At 45.3% G+C, this 20,523-nt stretch overlaps 1 protein-coding gene across 1 annotated transcript in view; it reads right to left on the bottom strand.

The window, feature by feature from the left end:
- The window catches only part of ERBB2 (erb-b2 receptor tyrosine kinase 2), a 2,110,185-nt gene that overhangs the window by 1,348,722 nt on the left and 740,940 nt on the right, over positions 1–20,523 (bottom strand). The window contains exon 9 of the mRNA XM_044071955.1: positions 19,462–19,581. Within this exon, the coding sequence (XP_043927890.1) occupies positions 19,462–19,581 (120 nt within the window). The remainder of the gene's footprint in view (positions 1–19,461; positions 19,582–20,523) is intronic.

Here is a 20,523-nt window from a genome sequence, read left to right as displayed (position 1 = left end):
GGCCGACCGGCACTTGCAAACTGCTTCTGCTTCGGGCTCCGCGCGGCAAGAAAGACTGATGTAATGGCGTCAGCTGCATGTTTTATACCCCTGATGTCATGGAAGAAGAGACAGCATCCGACACAGGAATACAAGACTAAGGTATTCAGGGTGGCTGAAGGCTACCTGCAGGCAGATAACCCAAATGTAATGAATGCAACAGTGAAACACGAAGAACATCTGGTAGTGACTGGCTCCCAGCCGGAAGCGTAGACGACTCCTTGATGCCCTGTCCATTTTTATGTGGTAGTAGGCATCTTGGAGATCTATTCAGCACATCCAATTGTCTTTCCCTAACAACGGGAGTATAAACTGCAGTGTTACCAACCGGAACCTGTTTTTCTTTACTGATTCATTCAATCTGCTGAGGTCCAGAATGGGCCTCCAGTCCCCTGTACATTCTGGCACTAAAAAGAATCTGGAGTAAGTTCCAGATCCTATTTGGTCTGCTGAGATGGTTTGGATGACTCTTTCTGACAGCAACTTGTTGACCTCCACAGTTGCCTGATTCGTGTGATTGGGTGGTGATCCGTGTGATTGGGTGGAACACCTGGGATCTTCTTGGGAACAAAAGGTGGAAGAGAAAAGGGTATGACATAACCTCTGGTAATAATTCTTTGTACCCACTTGTCTTGAGTGATACTTAGCCAGGCTTCTGGATACAAAGAAATGTGACCCCCCGACCGTCCCCAGAGAAGCACAGTCGGTCCCCACATCAGGAGCACTGGTAAGACCGGCCTCAAAATGAATCGTGACCTCCTTGGTTTTGCGGATCACCCCTGCCTCTAGGGCGACGTCTACCATTTCCTCCTCCTCCTCTGAAGGAGGAGTCACCCTGTGCCTCCTGGAAAAACCTCTGGGACTTCCTGAACCACATTTTACCACCCCTCTGACCCTTAGGGTATGGTCTAGAGGGAACAGTAAAACGTACTCCTACGGTAGAGTGTGTTTTTCCTTCTTGCTCACACCGGGTGAGAGTGTCCTTTACCTTGGATCCAAACAGTGAGGAACTGTCGAAGGGGGTGTTGGTAAAGGTAGACTTAAACGGTTCCGCAAAGTTACACAAAAGCATCCAGGTATGATGCCTTAGGGAAATTCCTGAATCGGCTGCTCTACCTGCTCCATTGGCAGCATACGAAATAAACCGCATGGAAGAGTTGACGATAGAGTTCAAGGTGGACAACTGGGCAGAAACGTTGTCAGGGACTCCCTCAGTACATGTACCTTGTAAAGAGTCTCCTAACTCTTTAAAGAGATCTCTCTGAAGCCTAGTAAAGTGAGTAAGGTAATTCAGCGATCTAAGGGTAAATGCCGCTGAAGAAAATATACGCTTCCCGTATCTGTCCATCGTTTGAGACTCCTTATGCGGTGGATGAACAGAAGTTGTCTCAGCTAGCTTCTTCTTAGTGGCCGCCACCACCATGGCATCTACAGGCACACCTTTAGATAAAAAGTTTTTTCCTGGAGGGGGAGAAAGGAATTTATTCGGTCTCCTGGGGACTGGATCCACGGCATCAGGAGTATCTCACACCTTTCGACTACCTAAATCCATCAGTTCATCGAAGGGTGGAGAAACCCAAGAGGCAGAAGGTTGAGACTCGAAAGCCTTCAGGTACACGGACTCCTCATCAGAAGAGGTGACAGTGGGCCAGCCGCACCACTGTTTAAGGATCTCCAGGATGTCTATGAAGGAGACATCATCAGAGGATGACTTGGGGGACCCTTCTGACTCCTCGAGGTCAGTGTCAGATGTCAAAGACTCATCCTGGGAGTCAACATGCTTCCTCTTACAAGTCCTCTTCAATGGGGGCTCCTCAGAAGGACATTCCGGGGTGGTCTCGGAATAGTGGGGGCCACCAGCCTGTGTCTCCTGAGGCTGAGGGTCTCTGCTGCCGCTGGAGGGAATAGGAGCTGAGACAGAAGTAGGTGCTTTAGGGGGAAGAATGTCGGTACCTCTGGTAGGAGCTGACGATCAGGACAGCACACTGCTCATCATCTCGAATGATGACCTTTCCGGCTCCGAGGACCTCCCCGGCTCAGAGAAGACCGAGGATGCCATCGGAGTCAGAGCCATCGGCTCTGAGATAGACGCAGGGTCCGAACTCACCCTAGCTGACTCGGAACCAAAGAAGTTCGGTTCCAAGCATCCCTGTCAGGGCTGACCGGAGAGCTTCGGCCCCTGGACACTACGGACAGCAATGAAAGTGTCAGAGCAGAACTCGGCTCCGAAACAGCCACAAGGAGAGCTGGAGCCAAAGGTTTCACCAGGGGTACAAACCACTCTGGCTCCGAAAGACCAACATGGCACGGAGGAGGAATGATCACAGAGGGTTGAACGGACTTGAGTGGCTCCAGAACCGACTGGGTCAGAGCCAACAACAATTTAGGCAAAGCAGATGACTTCAAAAGTCTTAGCACTACCCTCTCCACATTTTCTTCTGATAAACTCCTGGAAGACCTGGATGACATAGTAGGAGATCGGGATCTCTGAGGTATAGGAGACTTCAATAACAAGAAGGCCGGTAGAGGGTCCATAGACCGGCTCCAAGAAACAGTCTCAATAGTCTCAGCGGTCAGCTCCAAAATACTTGGAACTGACCCTGTAATGACAATAATGCTCTCAGTCAACCCCGCAGTCTCTGGAGCTGATGAGACAGTGGACTTGCCTGTTTCTGAAACTTTAAGAGGTTACTCCAAGACACGAGCCAGTGCCGGTGAGGGCCTCTTAGACGATTTTGACTTTCCCTTAGTAGATTTAGAGGATGATGAGGAACTAGACAAATCTTCCTTGAAGGAACGTTTAAGTAGACCTTTTAGGATGAGCTTGTTCTTCCTTTCCTGCAACACCCTAGGACTAAACGCATGACAAATGAAACAGGTCTCCTGTAAATGGACGGCCCCTAAACAGTAAACGCAGTTACTGTGACCATCCTTTATGGACATTTTTTGAGAGCACTTAATACATTTCTTAAAGCCGGATGGCTTATGATCCTTACTCTCTTTAGACAGTAGAGGACACATGAACACAGAAAAAAGGAAGGAGGAGGACTAGGTCCTCTAATTTAAACAGGCCTAGCCCAACAGGAAGGAAAAGACACCACGAGGACTAGGTCCTCTAAGTTAAACGGGCCTAGCCCGGGCAAGGAAGAGATAAGGTCTCCTAACTGAAACAGACTCAGAAAGTTAGCGAAAGTTGGAAAGTATCAAACACTCAACAGAAACACAGTAATGAGCGGGAAGTCACAAAAATTAGGCTTATGCCAAGCACAAACAGAACGTAGTTCTGTTAACAATAGTAGGAAACCAAGGATGCTAACAACAAACTAATTAACTAGACTAATTAACAAGCAGGAAAAACCGCCAAAAACTCTAGTTATCAATTAACACACACAGAAACAGTGCGCAAAAGGTGCCTACACTACTAATCTAGAAAAACAAGTACACAGGATACCAATTAAGTAAGAAAGGGCCGAAGGCCAAATATTGCACCAAATGGTGCAAGTAAAGCTAACAACTCTAATAACAACTACGCTAACTGATTACTATAAGCAGCAACAGATTTAACTATATTAAACTATTTTAAACAAAACAGAGCCAAGAAATTTTGTAAAAGTGGAAAGAAATGCAATCATTTAGCCAGACCCAAAGAGAAGCATAACCAAACTCGTCGATGTGGCAAAGAAAATCTGGGGATTGTACTGGTGCACCATGGGATACCTACCTAGCCATGAGCCAACCAGAAGTCTGAAGGCCGAGTTGGAGCCAAGGATCGGCTCCGATCCCATATGTAAGACTGAAGGTGAGATAGGACTACAGAAAATACATTGTTACACAGCAGTTCTTCATGATATCACAACTCTGCTGTATGTGGACATGTTGCTGCTAAGAAGATTTTAGGAAGACTACAACACAACAAATAAGGATGAAGCAAGAGTGAAACATAAAGGTTGGACAAAACATGCAAGTTTTTGACATTTTGTGTGAATAGACAAATCGTCTTTTGTTGGGTTCTGTTAGTTTCTGCAAGCAGCCCACTAAAAGACCAAATCTGCATACATAAAAATACGCCTGGAAGGTTCATAGGTAGGTACTAGGCTATTGGCCCTAGGGCCTATATAAGCCTAGCCAAAGGTACCCTGGCTTTCGCCACCCAAGAAAATTATTTTCCTGTGCCACTGTCGAGCACAGCCACAGAAGTGATCCCCGGGGTGAATTTCCTATCTCCCATCCAATCATCAAGATTTTTCTTGAACAGTGCTAATGAGGAGCTTTGTTTGATATAGATAGGTTGTTTGTTCTAGAGTATAGGAAGTCTCTGGGACAGGAATCTATCCCTCCAGCATATTCCGTTTATTGTGGTGACGAGGTTTAGGTCCCTAGAACGTGTAGCTCGTAGGGATTGGGATTTCTTTAAGTGGAGCATGTCTAAAAGCTCTGGGTTTGACATAACTTTGTGTGTTAGGCAGAGATCGCCTCTGAGTAGGCGATATGCAACGGAGTAAAGCTGCAGTTTTTTGAGATGGTCTGCATAGGGCATCTCTTTGAGGCCGGTAATCCTCTTTGTGAAGTATTTCTGTGGCCTTTCCAGTTGTTGTAGATGTCTTGTGAGGTACATACCAAAAGGGGCATTGTACTCTATAATGGGTCTAATGAGTGACGAGTAGAGGGGAACAATGACCTCTTTTTTCCTGGATGAGAAACCGTTTGTGATGAGGTGTGCCACATAGAAGGATTTCCTGACTACTGTGGCGATGTGATTATCAAAGGAGAGACTACTGTCCACCTGTGTCCCAAGGTCTCATCATACTTTCGGTGTTAAGTAGACTACCACCTATGTGGTAGTTCATGGGTAGTGAGTTTTTACCAAAAGGAATGACAATGCACTTTTTGGCATTGAGCTTGAGGCCATGACTTTGACACGAGGCATCTGTCTCAGCAAGGCCCTTTTGCAGGATGTCCACATCTTTTGGAGTTTTGATTATGGCTCCTAGTCTGCAGTCATCTGCAAACTTCGTCAGCCAAAGACCTTCTGTGTTGGCCTGTACTTCAGAGAAGTAGATACCAAGCAGGAGAGGACCCAGGACTGAACCCTGTGGTACTCCACTTGTCACTGGTCTGAAGCTGGATTTGGAGTCTGCTACTTTCACAGTGTGGGTTCTGTCAGTGAGCCAGTTGGCAACCCATCTTGTGACATACGGATTTATACCTAGCTTAGTGAGTTTATCTATACTTCCAGAGTGGGGGATGGTGTCAAAAGCCTTGGAGAGATCTAGATAGGCTGTGTGAACCACCTTACCCTCATCTATGGCTTTGGTGACTGCTTCAAAGAAGTCTATCAGATTTAGGAGACATGATCTGCCTTTTACAAACCCGAACTGGGTGGGGTCCTGAGTTTGGAGATTACCAATGTCATTGTTTATAAGTTCCATGATGATATGCTCCATAGCCTTGCAGACCAGGCTCATTAGACGAATGGGGCGGTAGTTTCCGGGGTCTGTGGTGGCTCCCCCTTTGTGGAGTGGGATAACTGTTGCTGTGCACCATTCAGTGGGCACATAGCCTGAGGTAACGCTATGACTGAACATGGTACTTAGGTGGGGTGCCAGTTCTTCTGTAGTTCATGTAGAACGCAACCTGGGATGTCGTCAGGTCCCATGGATGCTGTGTTCTTGGCTTTGAATAGTGTGCTTTTTACCTGTGCAGCCATGATTACAGGAACTTTGCATTCTTCTGGTATAGAGATGGGCCCTTTAGGGGATGTCAGAGGGGTAAAGTTAGCACTGAACCTATCTGCCAGGATGTTGGCAATATCCGTTGGTTCTGTATATTTAGTGCCATTGTGCTGTAACTCATAGCAGGTCTGAGTATTGCCATTGAGATTCCTGACATAGCTATAGAATGCTTTGTGGTTGTCTTTAGAGTCAGTGGCGATTTTGTTTTCATAACTAGCTTTGGAGGATTTTATGAGGGGATCTCAGCTTCTTACTGAAGCTGACCAGGGAGTTTCTCCAATCATGGGATTTTACTCTTTTTTGCAACAGTTTCTTTCTTCTGTTGTAGAGTTTGTTTATGGCAGGGGATCACCAGATTGGCTTCCTTTTTTTGGAGGATAGCATCTTGGTTCTGTTAGGGATTGCACGATCCATGCACTCATGTAAGTGCTTATAAAGTGCATTTGTGTAGGATTCAGCAGTCATACCTCTGTTGTCCGTCAGCATGGGTGTTGTGAAGTTTGCCACTTCTGTCTTAAGAAACGTGAAGTTGGCTTTGGAGCAATTGTTTACTGTGGTTTCCCTAATGGGGGGTGGGAGGGTGGGGGAGGGATGTGGATGTCTAGGGTGATTAGCTTATGGTCGGATCTGACCAACGAGGAATTGACCTCTGGTGTGGAGCACTGGTTGCCCATGTTGGTAATAACCAGGTCTAGGATATTGCTGCCCCTGGTGGGGGTGTGGATAAGTTGATCCATGGCATTGGAATTTATGAATTCCAGAAAACGTTGAGCACAAGAGTTAGTACATGAGTAGTTTTCCCAGTTAATGGTAGGGTAGTTGAAATCGCCCATTATTAGGGTGTTAGGTTGTACCCTAATATTTTCCAGTGTATTAAGAAATGAGGAGTGGGAATCCTGGTGCATGGTGGGGGATCTGTAGCAAGCTACAATTTGGATTGCGGTCTTGCCCAGAGTTAGTTGCACTTGGATAATCTCGGATGCATTATGCTGAGCAACTAGCCTGGAGGTGTGGATATCCTTAATGAATATGGACACGCCTCCATCTTTAGTATTTTGGTCCAGGTTAGGTGGCCGAAAGGTGTGGTATGAATTATAGCCTGGTAATGCAGGGTACTCTCTGCAGCCTTGAACCAGGTCTCTGTCACTGCACAGATGTCGATGTTCTCCATTTTAAGGAGTGCCTCGAGAGAGTGCATTTTGAGGTTTAGACTTCTAGCATTGAGTAGCAATGCCCTCAGATTCTTCTTGCCTGTACCTGTTAGGGTAGTGAATTTGTCATTTAAACCTTGCCTAAAAAAGGCACTATAGGGGTGGCTAGAGCCTTAGCCAGTATCCGGAATCCCAGGGGTGACAGGTGCAGGTCATCTCTGGCAAAGCATCGTGGCTTGTCGATCATGTCATCCCAGGCAGACAGATACTGGATCCCCTTAGAATGACACCAGAAGCTTAGCCAATTGTTGAAGTCAATCATTTTGTCCTTGTACTGTGGTATCATTCTGGATGATGGCAGGATGCTACTCAGGGCTGGGGTCATACCTGCCTGGGCTACAAGATCGGACAGCTCCTCCATGTCCCTTTTCATGTAGTCCAAGGAGGTACATCTCAGGTCATTCACACCAACATGGACAATGACAGAGTCATATTTGTACTTGTTGTGGAGTGACCTGAGTGCATGCATTATGTGGCGGATCCTGGCACCCGGCAGGCAGCTGACAGTAACTTTCTCCTTGTTTAGAAAATGGCAACGAGTGTCTGTATCTCTATGTTACAGTGTAATAATGTTGTTCCAGAGAAAAGCATAAAGCACTTTACTCCAAATCTCATACCGGAATATGCAAGACTTATAAATGAGTGATAAAAAGATAATCTAGAAAAGTTAAATTCCAGGATATGTGAGAAAGAATTAGCATGTGTGTAAGAAGGTGGAAGGATGCTGCAAGGAGAAGCACGGTCCTGGGTCCTCTCCTGTTTGGTATCTACATCTCTGAAGTCCAAGCCAACACAAGGGGACTCTGACAAAGTTCGCAGACGATTGCAAGTTGGGAGCTATTATTAATTCTCCAAGTGATGTTGACAACCTATAGAAAGGCCTCACTGAGACCAACAGCTGGTGTCAGAACCATGGCCTTAAGCTCAATGCCAAAAAATATGCCGTCATCCCCTTTGAGAAAAACCCTTTTCCCATGAATTACCACATCGATGGTAGTCCACTGAACAGAGAAGGCGTTATAAGAGATCTGGGAATGCAGGTTGACAGCAACCTCTCTTTTGACCACCACACTGCCACTGTGGTCAGAAAGTCCTTCTATGTGGCACATCTCATTACTAAGGGTTTTGCATCCAGGAAGAAAGAGGTCATTGTCTCCCTGTACTCTTCCCTCATTAGGCCATTCATCGAGTACAGTGCCCCATTTGGCATGTACCCTCACTAGACACCTGCAACCACTGCAGAGGCCGCAAAAGTACCTCACAAAGAGGATCCTAGGCCTTAAACATTTTTCCTATATGGACAGGCTCAAAAAACTCCAACTATTCTCTGTCTCATATCACCTACTTAGAGGCGATCTCTGCTGGATTTACAAAGCCATGTCTAACCCAACTCTGTTAGAAATTTTACATCTAAAGAAATCCCAATCCCTCCGCACCACACTCTCCTGAGACCTCAGCCTCATTACCACAATCAAAAGAACAAGCTGGAGGGACAGGTTCATAACCTAGAGACTGCCCATGCTATGGAATAGACTTCCCATACATGTCAAGCGGAGCGCCTCACTGGGCCTCTTCAAGAGAAATCTTGATGAGTGGATGGGAAATACAAAATTCACCCTGGGGAGCACTCCAGTGACTCTACTCGACAGAGGCACTGAGAACTAAGGTAGTGTGGCACAATGCCAGGGTAATCCTACAGGCTAGGCTTGTAAAGGCTCCAGGGCCATTAGCCTAGTGCACACCTATGAACCTACAATGAACCTACAAGATAAGAATGGGAGAGGAGCTAGTGATCAGAAAATGTCTGTTTGAATACCAGGTTAAAAGATTTCTGCATGGAAAGGAATGAAAAGTACAGTTTTGTACCTACCATAAATGTAGATGTTCGAGTGTTCACACTGCTGCAATCATTACACTTGGGTTATCCTGCCATCAGGCGGTCTCGCAGTCGGCCAGAGTTCCAAAGTCTTGGTCCGGCGTCGGTTGCTGTCGCTTCTTCCCTGACGTCAGTGCGCCAGGGGTATATAAGATGCATCCGAAGTCATTTTCTTCAGTTTTTCTTGCCCCAGATGTCAGGTGCCCCCAAGTAGGTAGGCAATACATATTGCTAATAAGAAATATACATATGAAAATAAAAACAATACTTTCTGTTACAAGCAAATACACCACAAAGGTTGTATAGGACAGAAAGGTATAGATAAGTCCAGCTAGTTCAGAGGGGATGGTGGGAGGGTAACCTGGACTGCAGCAGCGTGAACACTCGAACATCTACATTTATGGTAGGTACAAAAAGTACAGTTGTGTACACTTACCATAAATGTAGATGTTTGAGTGTCTTCACTGTTGCAGTCATCACTGTGGGGTTCTTCCTGCCGGCAGGCAGTCCTTGGTCGGCCAGAATCCCAAAGTCTGGGTCCGGCGTCGGCTGTTCAGTCATGCTCCCTGACGTCAGAGCGCTAGGTGTAGAAAGCTGCCAGCCGATGCCATGTTCTCCAGTTTTTCTTGCCCCAGATGTCAGGTGGCCAAAAATGAAGGCCAATAGTAAAACAAAAAAGTAACATACAACAAGCCCCATACCCTGAAGCAAATACACCTCAGAAGAAGGGTGTAGTAGGAAACTACACTAATGAAAGTGTAAGAGGGGGACAGGAGGGAGGGTAACCCAGACTGCAACAGTGAAGACACTCGAACATCTACATTTATGGTAAGTGTACACAACTGTACTATGTTCATCGTGTTTCACTGTTGCAGTCATCACTGTAGGGTTGAATCCCAAAGCTGAGGTAAAGGGTGGTAGTTATAAAGTAGAAGGGACGGCTAGAAGGCCCTGCAAGACTGCAGAAGCAAAGCCTGCCCTAGACTTAGAGTAAAGGGGGAGATTATAGTGCTTAGAGAAAGTATGCACTGAACTCCAAGTTGCAGCTTCCAAAATATCTTTGGTAGGTACTCCCCTGAGAAAGGCAGCTGAAGTAGCAGCAGCTCTGGTAGAGTGAGTCCTAATCTTTCCTGGGATTTGCTTTCCATGATGAGAGTAACAAAATCTGATTCCATGAGCAATCCATTTAGAAATGGTCTGTTTTGAAATAGCTTTGCCTTGGGAAGTTGTTGCATAAGAAACAAACAGTTGCTCTGTTTTCCTGAAATTCTTGGTTCTGTCCAGGTAAAAAACAAAGTTGTCTGTGTACATCCAAGGAATGCAAGATCCTTTCCCCCTTATTTTGTGGATTAGTGAAAAAAGTTGGCAGGTGAATAGTTTGATTTAAAGCCACTTTGGAAACCACTTTAGGCATGATAGTAGGATTAGTCCGCAAAGACACCCTATCTTGGTGAAAAATAATATAAGGCTCCACAGCCATGAGTGCTTGTAACTCCAAGACTCTCCTGGCTGAAGTCAAAGCCAGCAGGATAGCTGTCTTCCATGATAAATACTTAACATCAGATGTGGCAGCAGGCTCAAAAGGAGGCAGAGTGAGTTTTTCCAGAACATAGTTGAGGTCCCAAGCAGGTATGGGTGGTGTCCTAGGGGGCCTTAAATGCTTTGCTCCTCTGAGATATTGTTTCAGAAGTGGATGTAAAAAGATTGGAGGATCTGTATTGTAATGTGCAGAGGTAGCTGAGGCATGTATTTTTATGGAGGAGAAGGATAAACCCTTATGAAGCATGTCTGTCAGGTAAAGTAAAATCAGTGGGATATTAGGAATGAGGGGATCCGAATCCTGAGCATGCATCCAGGTGCAAAATCTCTTCCATTTACCTGCATAAGATTTTCTAGTCTAGGCCATCTGGCTTCTAAGATGACATCCATGACCTGTTTGGGAAGGAAAGGATTAATCATAGACCCTAAATTTGCCAGGCTGTCAGGCTGAGAGTTTTGACATGAGACTGCAGAACCTGGCCCTAGTGTTGGGACAAAAGATTTGGAATCTGATGTAAAATCCAAGGTGGCTCCTGGGATAGATTCATCAGTGCTGAGTACCAGAATTGACAAGGCCAATTTGGGGCCAGTAAAATCATCATCTTGGGCTTGTCCTGTTTGATCTTTAATAACACCCGTGGAAGAAGATGTAGTGGCGGAAAAACATACCCCAAGAGGTTTCTCCAACTGAATGATAGTGCATCCACTTTCCATGCTAGTTTGTGAAATGTCCTTGTGCAAAAAATCTGTAACTGGTGGTTGAGGGGTGATGCAAATATACCTATGTCCGGGCAGCCCCAGGCCTCTGTAATCATCTTGAATATTTGGGTGTCTAGCATCCACTCGTGTGGGTCTGACAGGTTTCTGCTCAGGCTGTCTGCCAGAGTATTTTGTTTCCCTGGCAGGTACTGAGCTTGTAGATTCACTTTGCAAGCAAGAGCTGTGCTCCATAGAGTCATGGCTAGTCTGCAAAGGGGGTAGGAGTGTGAACCCCCTTGCTTATTTATGTACCACATAACTGTGGTGTTGTCTGTCCGTATCAGTAGTTGTCCTGGTTGTAAAAGATCCCTGAAAGCCAAGAAGGCATTTTGTACAGCTAACATCTCTTTTAAATTGATGTATAGGAACTTCCGATCCTCTGTCCAGAAACCTTGCAGACCTTTTCCCTGCAAGTGGGCTCCCCATGCGTAATCCGAGGCATCCGTGGTTAACACTTGGCTGGCTGGAGGCAGACGGAAGGCTTTCCCTTTGTTGTCAAGACATGCCATGGCCCACCAATGGAATTCCTTTTGTAGGCAAGGCAAGACAGCAATCTGTGTGTCTAGACTGTGGCAATGTTGGGACCATACACTTTTTAGGTACCATTGTATTTTTCTCATATGTAGTCTTGCAATTGGTATAAGAAGGATGCAGGAGGCCATGTAACCCAAAGCCTGCAGGAATTTCCTTGCAGTTAGCTGAGTTACTGACGCCAAGGTTTTGAAAGTTGAAGCCAGCTGTAGTTGTTTTTCAGATGTCAGGAATGCCATCTGGCTTGTTGTGTTTAGAAAAGCACCCAGAAAAGTTATCTGTTGTGTGGGTGTCAAATTTGACTTTTTTATGTTCACAGTGAATCCCAGGTACTTGAGAAGATTTTGAACAAATTCCAGATGCTGGAGTAAGACATCCTTGCTGTCTGCTTGAATAAGGCAGTCGTCCAGATAAGGGTAAATTTGAATTCCCTTGAGTCTGCAATAAGTTACTACTGGTGCCAGGCACTTGGTGAAGACCCTGGGCGCAGTAGACAAGCCAAAGGGCAGCGCAGAGAATTGGTAATGTTTCGAGCTGGCCTTGAACCTGAGGTATTTTCTGCACTCCTGTCTGATAGGGATGTGTAGGTAAGCCTCCTTTAAATCCAATGTCACCATCCATGCATTTTTGCTCAACATTGGCAGGAGCTGCTGCAGGGTAAGCATCTTGAACTTTGGTATCTCCAGGAAAGTGTTTAAAACTGACAGGTCTAGGATGGGTCTCCATGAATTTTGCTTTCTGGGAACTAGAAAGAGCCTTGAGTAAAAGCCTTGCCCCGTCTCTGATTGTGGAACCAGTTCTATGGCCCTCATAGCCATGAGGGATCCCACCTGGTTTAATGCCTCTGACCATTGGTGTTTTGGTAGGTCTGGCCATCCTTTTGGTCTTGTCAAGGTATGAAAGTGGAATTTGTAACCCCTTGAAACTACATCCAAAACCCACTTGTCTTGGGTTATGTAAGTCCAATTTTGTTGAAAAAGAGAGAGTTTTCCTCCTAGAGGGGCTTCCAGGAGAGAAGTTCCTGGAGCCATGCAGGGGGAGTCATTGAGCCTGTTTTCTATAAGATTGAGGTCTGTCCTCTCCAACCCTGGGGGTGGAAGCACTCCACTGTCTAGGTCTGTAAGAGGTATGTGCTTGGGCCCTCCCTCTGGAGCGCCTATATCTACCCCTCTGAGGCCTGTCCGAGCTGGGAAAGGTCCAATTTTTTGTTGTCCAATTTCTGCTAAATCTTGGGGACTGAACTTGTAAGAAATCCTTAACCGTTTGCATGGATTTTGCCTTATCCTCCATTTTCTTTATCACCTTTTCAGCCTTAGGCCCAAACAAAACATTATGCTGAACAGGAGCATCCAGTAACTTTGCTTTCACTTGATCAGGTAAGTTTTGTTCCTTTAACCATGCATGTCTTCTAATGACTGTGCCAGAGGCAGCCGCCCTGCAAGAGGCCTCCAAGGCATCAAAACCACAGTGTAAACAATGCTTCCCCACTTGTTCCGTGGCATGCATCAAATTGTGTAACTCCTTATTATCCGCACATGCAGAAATGGTACCTAGCTTTTGTTTCTTAACAGACAGTAGAAATTGCTGATATTTTAGTATATGAAATTGACAATTTAAAGCTCTAATAGATAAAGTAGCAGAAGTGTACACTTTTTTGCCCCATCTCTCCAAAGCTCTAGAATCCTAATCTGTCGGAATAGGGTTTTTAGCAGAAGCGGCCTTAACCCCCTTAGGACCCTGAGAAATGGTTTCTGGATCAGCAGTAGGATTTTTGTAAAGGAACTGGTGGGAATCGGACACTGTAATATCTATCGGGTTTAGCAGGGGCTGGAGGAAAGGAGTCAGGAGTTAAATTAGCCTCAGAAAAGGCATCATCCACAATATCCAAAATAGGCGGAATAGCCAGGGGTCTATGTTGGGGAAGAAGAAGGAAATCCCTAAGCCTTCTCTTAGATTCCAAGTACTCCTGTCCTTCCCAGTGAAAATGTTCTCTCATGTCATGCAAAGTTTCCCCAAAAGAAAAATCCTCAGGGGGAGAAGCTGAAGGAATGGATTCCTCAGCATCAGAATCCTCAAAAGGAGGGAAAGTATATTCCTGTTCAGAGGAAGACACTGAAGAAATAGAAGCCTGATCAGAAGATTCATAATCCAATTATTGCCTTGGCCTTTTGGCTGGAGGGGGATGTGAACCCTTAATCATGGTTAGTAAGTCCTCTGCCATTTTAAGTAGCTGTTTCTGAGATTTGGGTCCCGGATCAGAAGAGGCCTGGGCTGGTGTCTTAGATTTAGAAGGAGTCTTTGCCTTTGTCTTTGGCTTTGCCTTTATCAGAAGCTGTGTAGGCCTGAAAACCCCCTCGGAAGCTGGTACCTGCACAGCGGCTCCGGACCCATCCGAGGGAGCATTGTCCGAAGGTCCTGCAGCTGGAGTGTTCAAAGGCCTAACTGGCTCCTCGGGGGAGTCCATTTCGGCAATCGGTTCTGAAATGGCCAATGACAGGGGCTGTGAAAGTGCCTCAATGACGACAGCCGAACCTGTAGCTGCTAGTAAAACGTCGTCTGATTTGGACCTTGGAGGCCTGTCCTTATCCTTGTGTCGTTTGTGAACCCAAGTAGTCGGAAGCGTGTCCGACGACATTTTATAATTAAATCATCTACCAAAGTAGTGAAAAGCAAAATCGTACCTTCGCTTAACCGTACGTTGGTTAAATCTAGCACAAAACCGACAACTAGCGACGTCGTGGTCAGGGCCTAAACAAGGAATACAGTAAGAATGAAAATCCTTATGAGGTATTTGCTTCCCACAAGAAATGCAATTATTAACTTTTCTAACATCGGACTGGAGCAAGAAAAAAGTTTCCCCAATGGGGTACTTAGCTTTGTGAAGAAGAAGTAAGTCTTCGGACTGACGCACGAAAAAATATCAGGAGTCAGCCAACTGGCACTTGCGAACTGCTTTCACCGCATGGCAAGAAAGACTGGAGAACATGGCGTCGGCTGGCAGCTTTCTACTCCTAGCGCTCTGACGTCAGGGAGCATGACTGAACAGCCGACGCCGGACCCAGACTTTGGGATTCTGGCCGACCGAGGACTGCCTGCCGGCAGGAAGAACCCCACAGTGATGACTGCAACAGTGAAACACGATGAACATCTGTACTATGTTCATTGTGTTACACTGCTGCAGTCATTACACTTGGGTAGAATCCCAAAGCTAAGGTTGGGTGGCTGGTCTATAAAGAGTTAGGATTCGCTATGAGGCCCTGCAGAACTGCAGTGGCAAATCCTGCTCTTGATTTAGAGTAAAGAGGCAGGTGGTAATGCTTGGTAAAGGTGTGCACTGAACTCCAAGTTGCAGCCTCCACAATTTCATTGGTAGGTACTCCTCTGAGGAAGGCTGTTGAAGTGGCTGTTGCCCTGGTGGAATGTCGCCTAATGTTATTTGGGACTGATTTTCCATGCTGTGTGTAGCAGTAACGTATACAGTGTCCTATCCATTTGGATATAGTCTGCTTTGAGATAGCCTTGCCCTGTGATCCTGCAGCATATGCTACAAACAGTTGCTCAGTTTTCCTGAAAGCTTTTGTTTTGTCCAAGTAGAAGCTTAGCTGCCTGTGTATGTCCAAAGAATGCAGAAGTTTCTCCCCTTTATTCTAGGGGTTTGGATAAAAAGTTGGCAAATGGATGGTTTGGTTAAGAGCCACACTAGATACCACCTTCGGCATAAAGGTAGGGTTTGTCCTTAAAGAAACCCTGTCCTGATGAACAATTATAAAAGGTTCCACTGCCATTAATGCCTGTAGCTCTGAATCTCTTTGTGCTGAAGTTACTGCCAGGAGCAGAGCTGTTTTTCATGATAAACATTTTAGATCGGCTGTATTGGCTGGCTCAAAAGGTGGCAGGGTTAGTTTTTCCAAGACGAAATTGAGGTCCCAAGTTGGTGTTGGTGCTCTCCGGGGCAGTCTTATGTTTTTAGTCCCTCTGAGGTTTTAGCAATGGATGAGAGAATAAAGGAGGCTCCATGTTGTAATGTGCTGAAATGGCAGAGGCGTGGATCTTAATTGATGAGAAGGATAGGCCTCTGTCCAGCATCTCAGTTGTATTGTAAAATCTGAGGAATGTTTGGGACAAGAGGGTTAAGGCTTTGAGCCTGGTTCCAGACGCAGAATCTCTTCCATTTTTCTGAGTAAGCTTTCCTGGTGCTAGGCCTCCTGGCCTCCAAAATGACATCCATAACAGCTTTAGAGAGAGGTGTTGCCTGTTTGACTAATGAATCTGCCATGCAGCCAGGTTTAGGGTTTTGAGCTGACCGTGCAGGATCTAATTGATTTGTTGAGTCAGAAGGTGTGGAATTTGAGGCAAAATCCAAGGTGGGCCTTGAGCTAAGTTCCTTAAGATAGGGTACCAGTGCTGGCGTGGCCAGTCTGGAGCAATCAGGATCATCCTTGGTTTTTCTTGTCTGGCTTTTAGGAGTACCTTTGAAAGGAGAGGCAGTGGCGGGAAGGCATAAACTTTTAGGTTTTTCCAGCTGAACAAAAGAGAATCCACTTTCCATACTTGTTTGTGATAAGTCCTTGTGCAGAATTTTTGTAGTTGGCAATTCAGTGGGGAGGCAAAAAAGATCTATGTCTGGGCATCCCCATTTTTGCGTTACCATGATGAAGATTTGTGGATTCAATTTCCATTCGTGAGGGTCCATGATATTTCTGCTTAGATCGTCTGCCAGAGTATTTTTCTTTCCTGGCAGGAATTGTGCTTGCAGGTGAACTTGATACGTTAGAGCTGTGTTCCACAAGGTCATGGCTTGCCTGCATAGTGAATAAGAATGAGCGCCCCCTTGCTTGTTTATGTACCACATTACTGTGATGTTGTCTGTCTTTAGTAATAATTGTCCTGGATGCAGAAGGTCCTTGAAAGCTGTTAGGGCATTTTGAACAGCCAGCATCTCTTTTTGATTGATGTGAAGATGCATCTGGTCTGTGGTCCACTTGCCCTGAATGCATTTTCTTGCCATGTGTGCTCCCCAGGCGTAATCCGAAGCATCTGTTGTTAGAGTCTGCCTGGCTGTGGGTAGGGTAAAAGGTTGGCCCTTGTTTAGGTGACATGCCTGTGCCCACCATCGAAACTCCTGTTGTAGGCAGGGAATCATTGGTATTACTGCTTCTAAACTGTGAGAGTGTTGAGTCCAAACACTTTTTAGGTACCATTGTAATTTCCTCGTATGCAGTCTGGCATATGGTATTAGTAGTATGCAGGATGCCATGAATCCCAGGGCCTGCAGAATTTCTCTTGCAGGGAGACGGGACTTTTTGCCAGTAGTTGAAAATATTGAGTTAGTTGAACTTGTTTGTCTAGTGTGAGGTAAGCCATCTGGGCCATTGTATTTAAGCTGGCAGCCAGGAATATAATCTGTTGTGAGGGCACCAGTTTTGACTTCTTTTCGTTTACTGTGTACCCTAGAGAAATTAGCAACCTTTTTACAAATGCCAGATGCTGTAGACGTATGTCATTTGTCTCTGCTTGAATGAGGCAGTCGTCCAGGTATGGATATATTTGAATTCCTTTTTGTCTGCAAAATGCAATTACTGGTGCCAGGCACTTTGTGGAGCCCCTGGGTGCAGTAGATAAGCCAAAGGGCAGTGCAGAGAATTGGTAGTGCATTGTACCAGCTTTGAAACCGAGGTATCTTCTGCAATTTTGTCTGATAGGGACATGCAGGTATGCCTCTTTGAGGTCCCGAGTAACAAGCCAAGCCGTCTTGCCCAGCATGGGTAGAAGCTGCTGTAATGTCAACATTTTGAATTTCGGAATATCCAGGTACTTAAGCATGTGAAACTAGCAATTTAAAGCTCTTACTGCTAAAGTTGCAGAAGTGTATACTTTCTTCCCCCATCTATCCACAGCTCTGGAATCTCTGTCAGAGGGTACTGGATTTTTTTGCAATGGAAGCCTTAACCCCTTTTGGACCCTGGGAAATAGTTTCTGGATCAGCCAAAGGGTTTTTATAAAGAAACTTGTGAGAGTCTGGGACTCTATAATATCTATCTGGCTTGGCTGGTGCAGGGGGCAAAGAATCAGGAGATAAGCTGGATTCAGAAAACACATCATCCACAATATCTAGCACAGGCGGAACAGCCAAGGGCCTGTGCTGAGGCAATAAAAGGAAATCCCTGAGCCTTTTCTTGGATTCTGAGTCCTGACTTTCCCAATGGAAATGCTCCCTCATGGTATGTAAAGTTTCCCCAAATGAATAATCCTCTGGAGGAGAGGCTGAAGGGATAGATTCTTCAGCATCAGAGTCCTCATAGGGGGGTAGAGAGTATCCTTGGTCTGAAGAGGAATCAGAGGAAATGGAAACCTGATCAGATGAATCATAGTCTGTATCCTGCCTAGGCCTTTTCTCTGGAGGGAGGTGGGAACCCCTGATTAGAGTAATGAGGTCTTCGGCCATTTTAAGCATCTGTTTCTGAGGCATGGAGGACTGTCCAGGAGAATGCTGTACTTGTTTCTTTGCCTTTAATGGTACTTTTGTCTTGGCTGCTGTTTTAATGGTAAGTTGTGAAGGTCTGAAAACACCCTCAGAAGCCGATGCCTGCTCAGCGGCTCCAGACCCATCTGAGGGATTAATTTCCGAAGGCCCAATACCCTGAGTTTCCAGAGGCCTAGTTGTCTCCACGTGGGAGTCAGAGGCGGCCTGTGGCTCTGAGGTAGCGGGTGTCAGGGGCTGCGAAAGCGCCTCACTGTGAACCCGCGAACCGGCGACTGGCCTAGAAGAAGTTTCGTCGTCGGTTTTGGACCTCGGATGCCTGTCTTTATCCTTGTCCTTGTGTTTTTTCGGTATTGCGGTCGTTGGTTGATCCGACGGCATAGTATAATTGAACCTTCGGCCAAAGTAGTGCAAAGCAAAATCAAAACGTCTTTTTATAGTGCGTTTGTTAAATCTAGCACAAAACCGACAACTAGTGACGTCGTGATTAGGGCCTAGGCATGGAATACAGTAAGAGTGGAAGTCCTTATGAGGTATTTGCTTCCCACAAGAAATACAATTACTAAATTTTCTGACATCAGTCTGAGGCAAGAAAAAAGTTTCCCCAACGGTTACTTAGCTTTATTGAAGACTCTGGATCTGAAATTCGACTTCGAAAATCTCAGGAGTCGGCCGACCGGCACTTGCGAACTGCTTCTGCTTCGGGCACCGCACAGCAAGAAAGACTGAAGAAAATGGCGTCGGAATCATCTTATATACCCCTGGCGCACTGACGTCAGGGAAGAAGCGACAGCAACCGATGCCGGACCAAGACTTTGGAACTCTGGCCGACTGCGGGACCGCCTGACGGCAGGATAACTCAAGTGTAATGACTGCAGCAGTGTAACACGATGAACATCTAGCCCCTGGCCTTCAAATAAATAAATGGACATTTTTCTGTCTGCAGCAGAGTTAGACAATTTTTTAAGTTTTTCTGCTAGCACCACTTTCCATTTCTTCCACTGGTTAACAAAAAAAAAGTATGAATATAAAGTGTCTAAAAGGGTAAGTAAATGCTATGCAAACATAACTGCATATAGACACTGCAAGTGATGAAATTCTAAGCTTTTGTTTTTCAGATCCAAAGTCCACCCCTAGTACTACTGCACCTGTGGTAACATTAACTTATGCCTTTTTTTTCCATTTCTGCAGTAGCATTTTTGTTTCTGTGTCCCAGTTCTCAAGGCTGCTGCATTGCATAACTGCTTCCATCTGAGGCAAAAAGCTGGTACGAAATGCTATGCAATTACTTACCTTTGGGACAAGGCTCATTACACTTTTCACATTTCAGGCCATTTTTTTCTCCTTTTACCTCCTTGTTTTCAGGAGGGCACACTGTGGTACATGAACCCATTATAGTTGCCAGATAATTGTCTGTAAACAAGAAATAATATGCATTTTTAATGATAATCTGTCACAAAGCAAAATATGTCAAACTACCAATACTGGACTATCATATGCGTTTATGGTTTAAATAGTTAAGCAATCAAATGTCACCCTTAACTACCACGTACAAGATTCCATTTATTGAAGTGTTCACTTCAGAATGCTAGCTAGCACAAGACATTCTAATAATATGCTTTGCAAACTAATGGACTGCTGTTTGGTATACTGCCTTGAGCACAACAATTGCAGTGACGCGCATGGCAAGTGCTTTTGTCAATTCATGTGCCTACAGAATGCCCTATTTTCTAAAAGTGCACTACTCTGTAAAGAAACAGTGACATCCAAATTTGACAGCATTTGCTTCATTAGTATTTCAGATCTCTAGCGGTAATGGTGGTAAACAGATTACTTACTGACTCTAGAATCCTCCCCAATACAACTCTACTGGAGTATGCTTTGATGTGCAAAAGCACATGGTAAATATAACACCTCAGGAATCCAAAGAAATTAGTTTGGGGGGGAGGAGGGCATGTTTTCAGTGACAGATCCTACTTGTTTACATCTGCATTGTAAGCTGCCCTAGGTGTGGACTACTTACTAGCTTTCAGGTGAGGAATGGAAGCCAGAAGTACATAACTGCCATAACACAGTGCAAATCAAACAAGACTTTATGCACAGTTCTGTTAAACTCATAATGGAGTACGGGTTTAGAACAAGGCAAATAACCCATGTTAAGTGGAAAAAACAGAACTGCACTACTAACAGCAATACAACCAGAAAGGTGGCAGTAAACAGTGTTATAAGAAAATATGGTGACAGCAATGTGATTTCAAGACATGGCTACAGATACGCAAAGAAGCACTTCATTTCTCTCTTTTCTCCAAGCAGCTGTTGACCTGACATTTGTTGCACACAAAAACCTGTGCAGAG

This window comes from Protopterus annectens, chromosome 5.part0 (genome assembly GCF_019279795.1).
Source record: "Protopterus annectens isolate FY-2018-M chromosome 5.part0, PAN1.0, whole genome shotgun sequence".
NCBI classification, from domain to species: domain Eukaryota; kingdom Metazoa; phylum Chordata; order Ceratodontiformes; family Protopteridae; genus Protopterus; species Protopterus annectens.
Note: the sequence above shows the minus strand (reverse complement) of the source record. Positions and strands in the feature narration are given on the sequence as shown.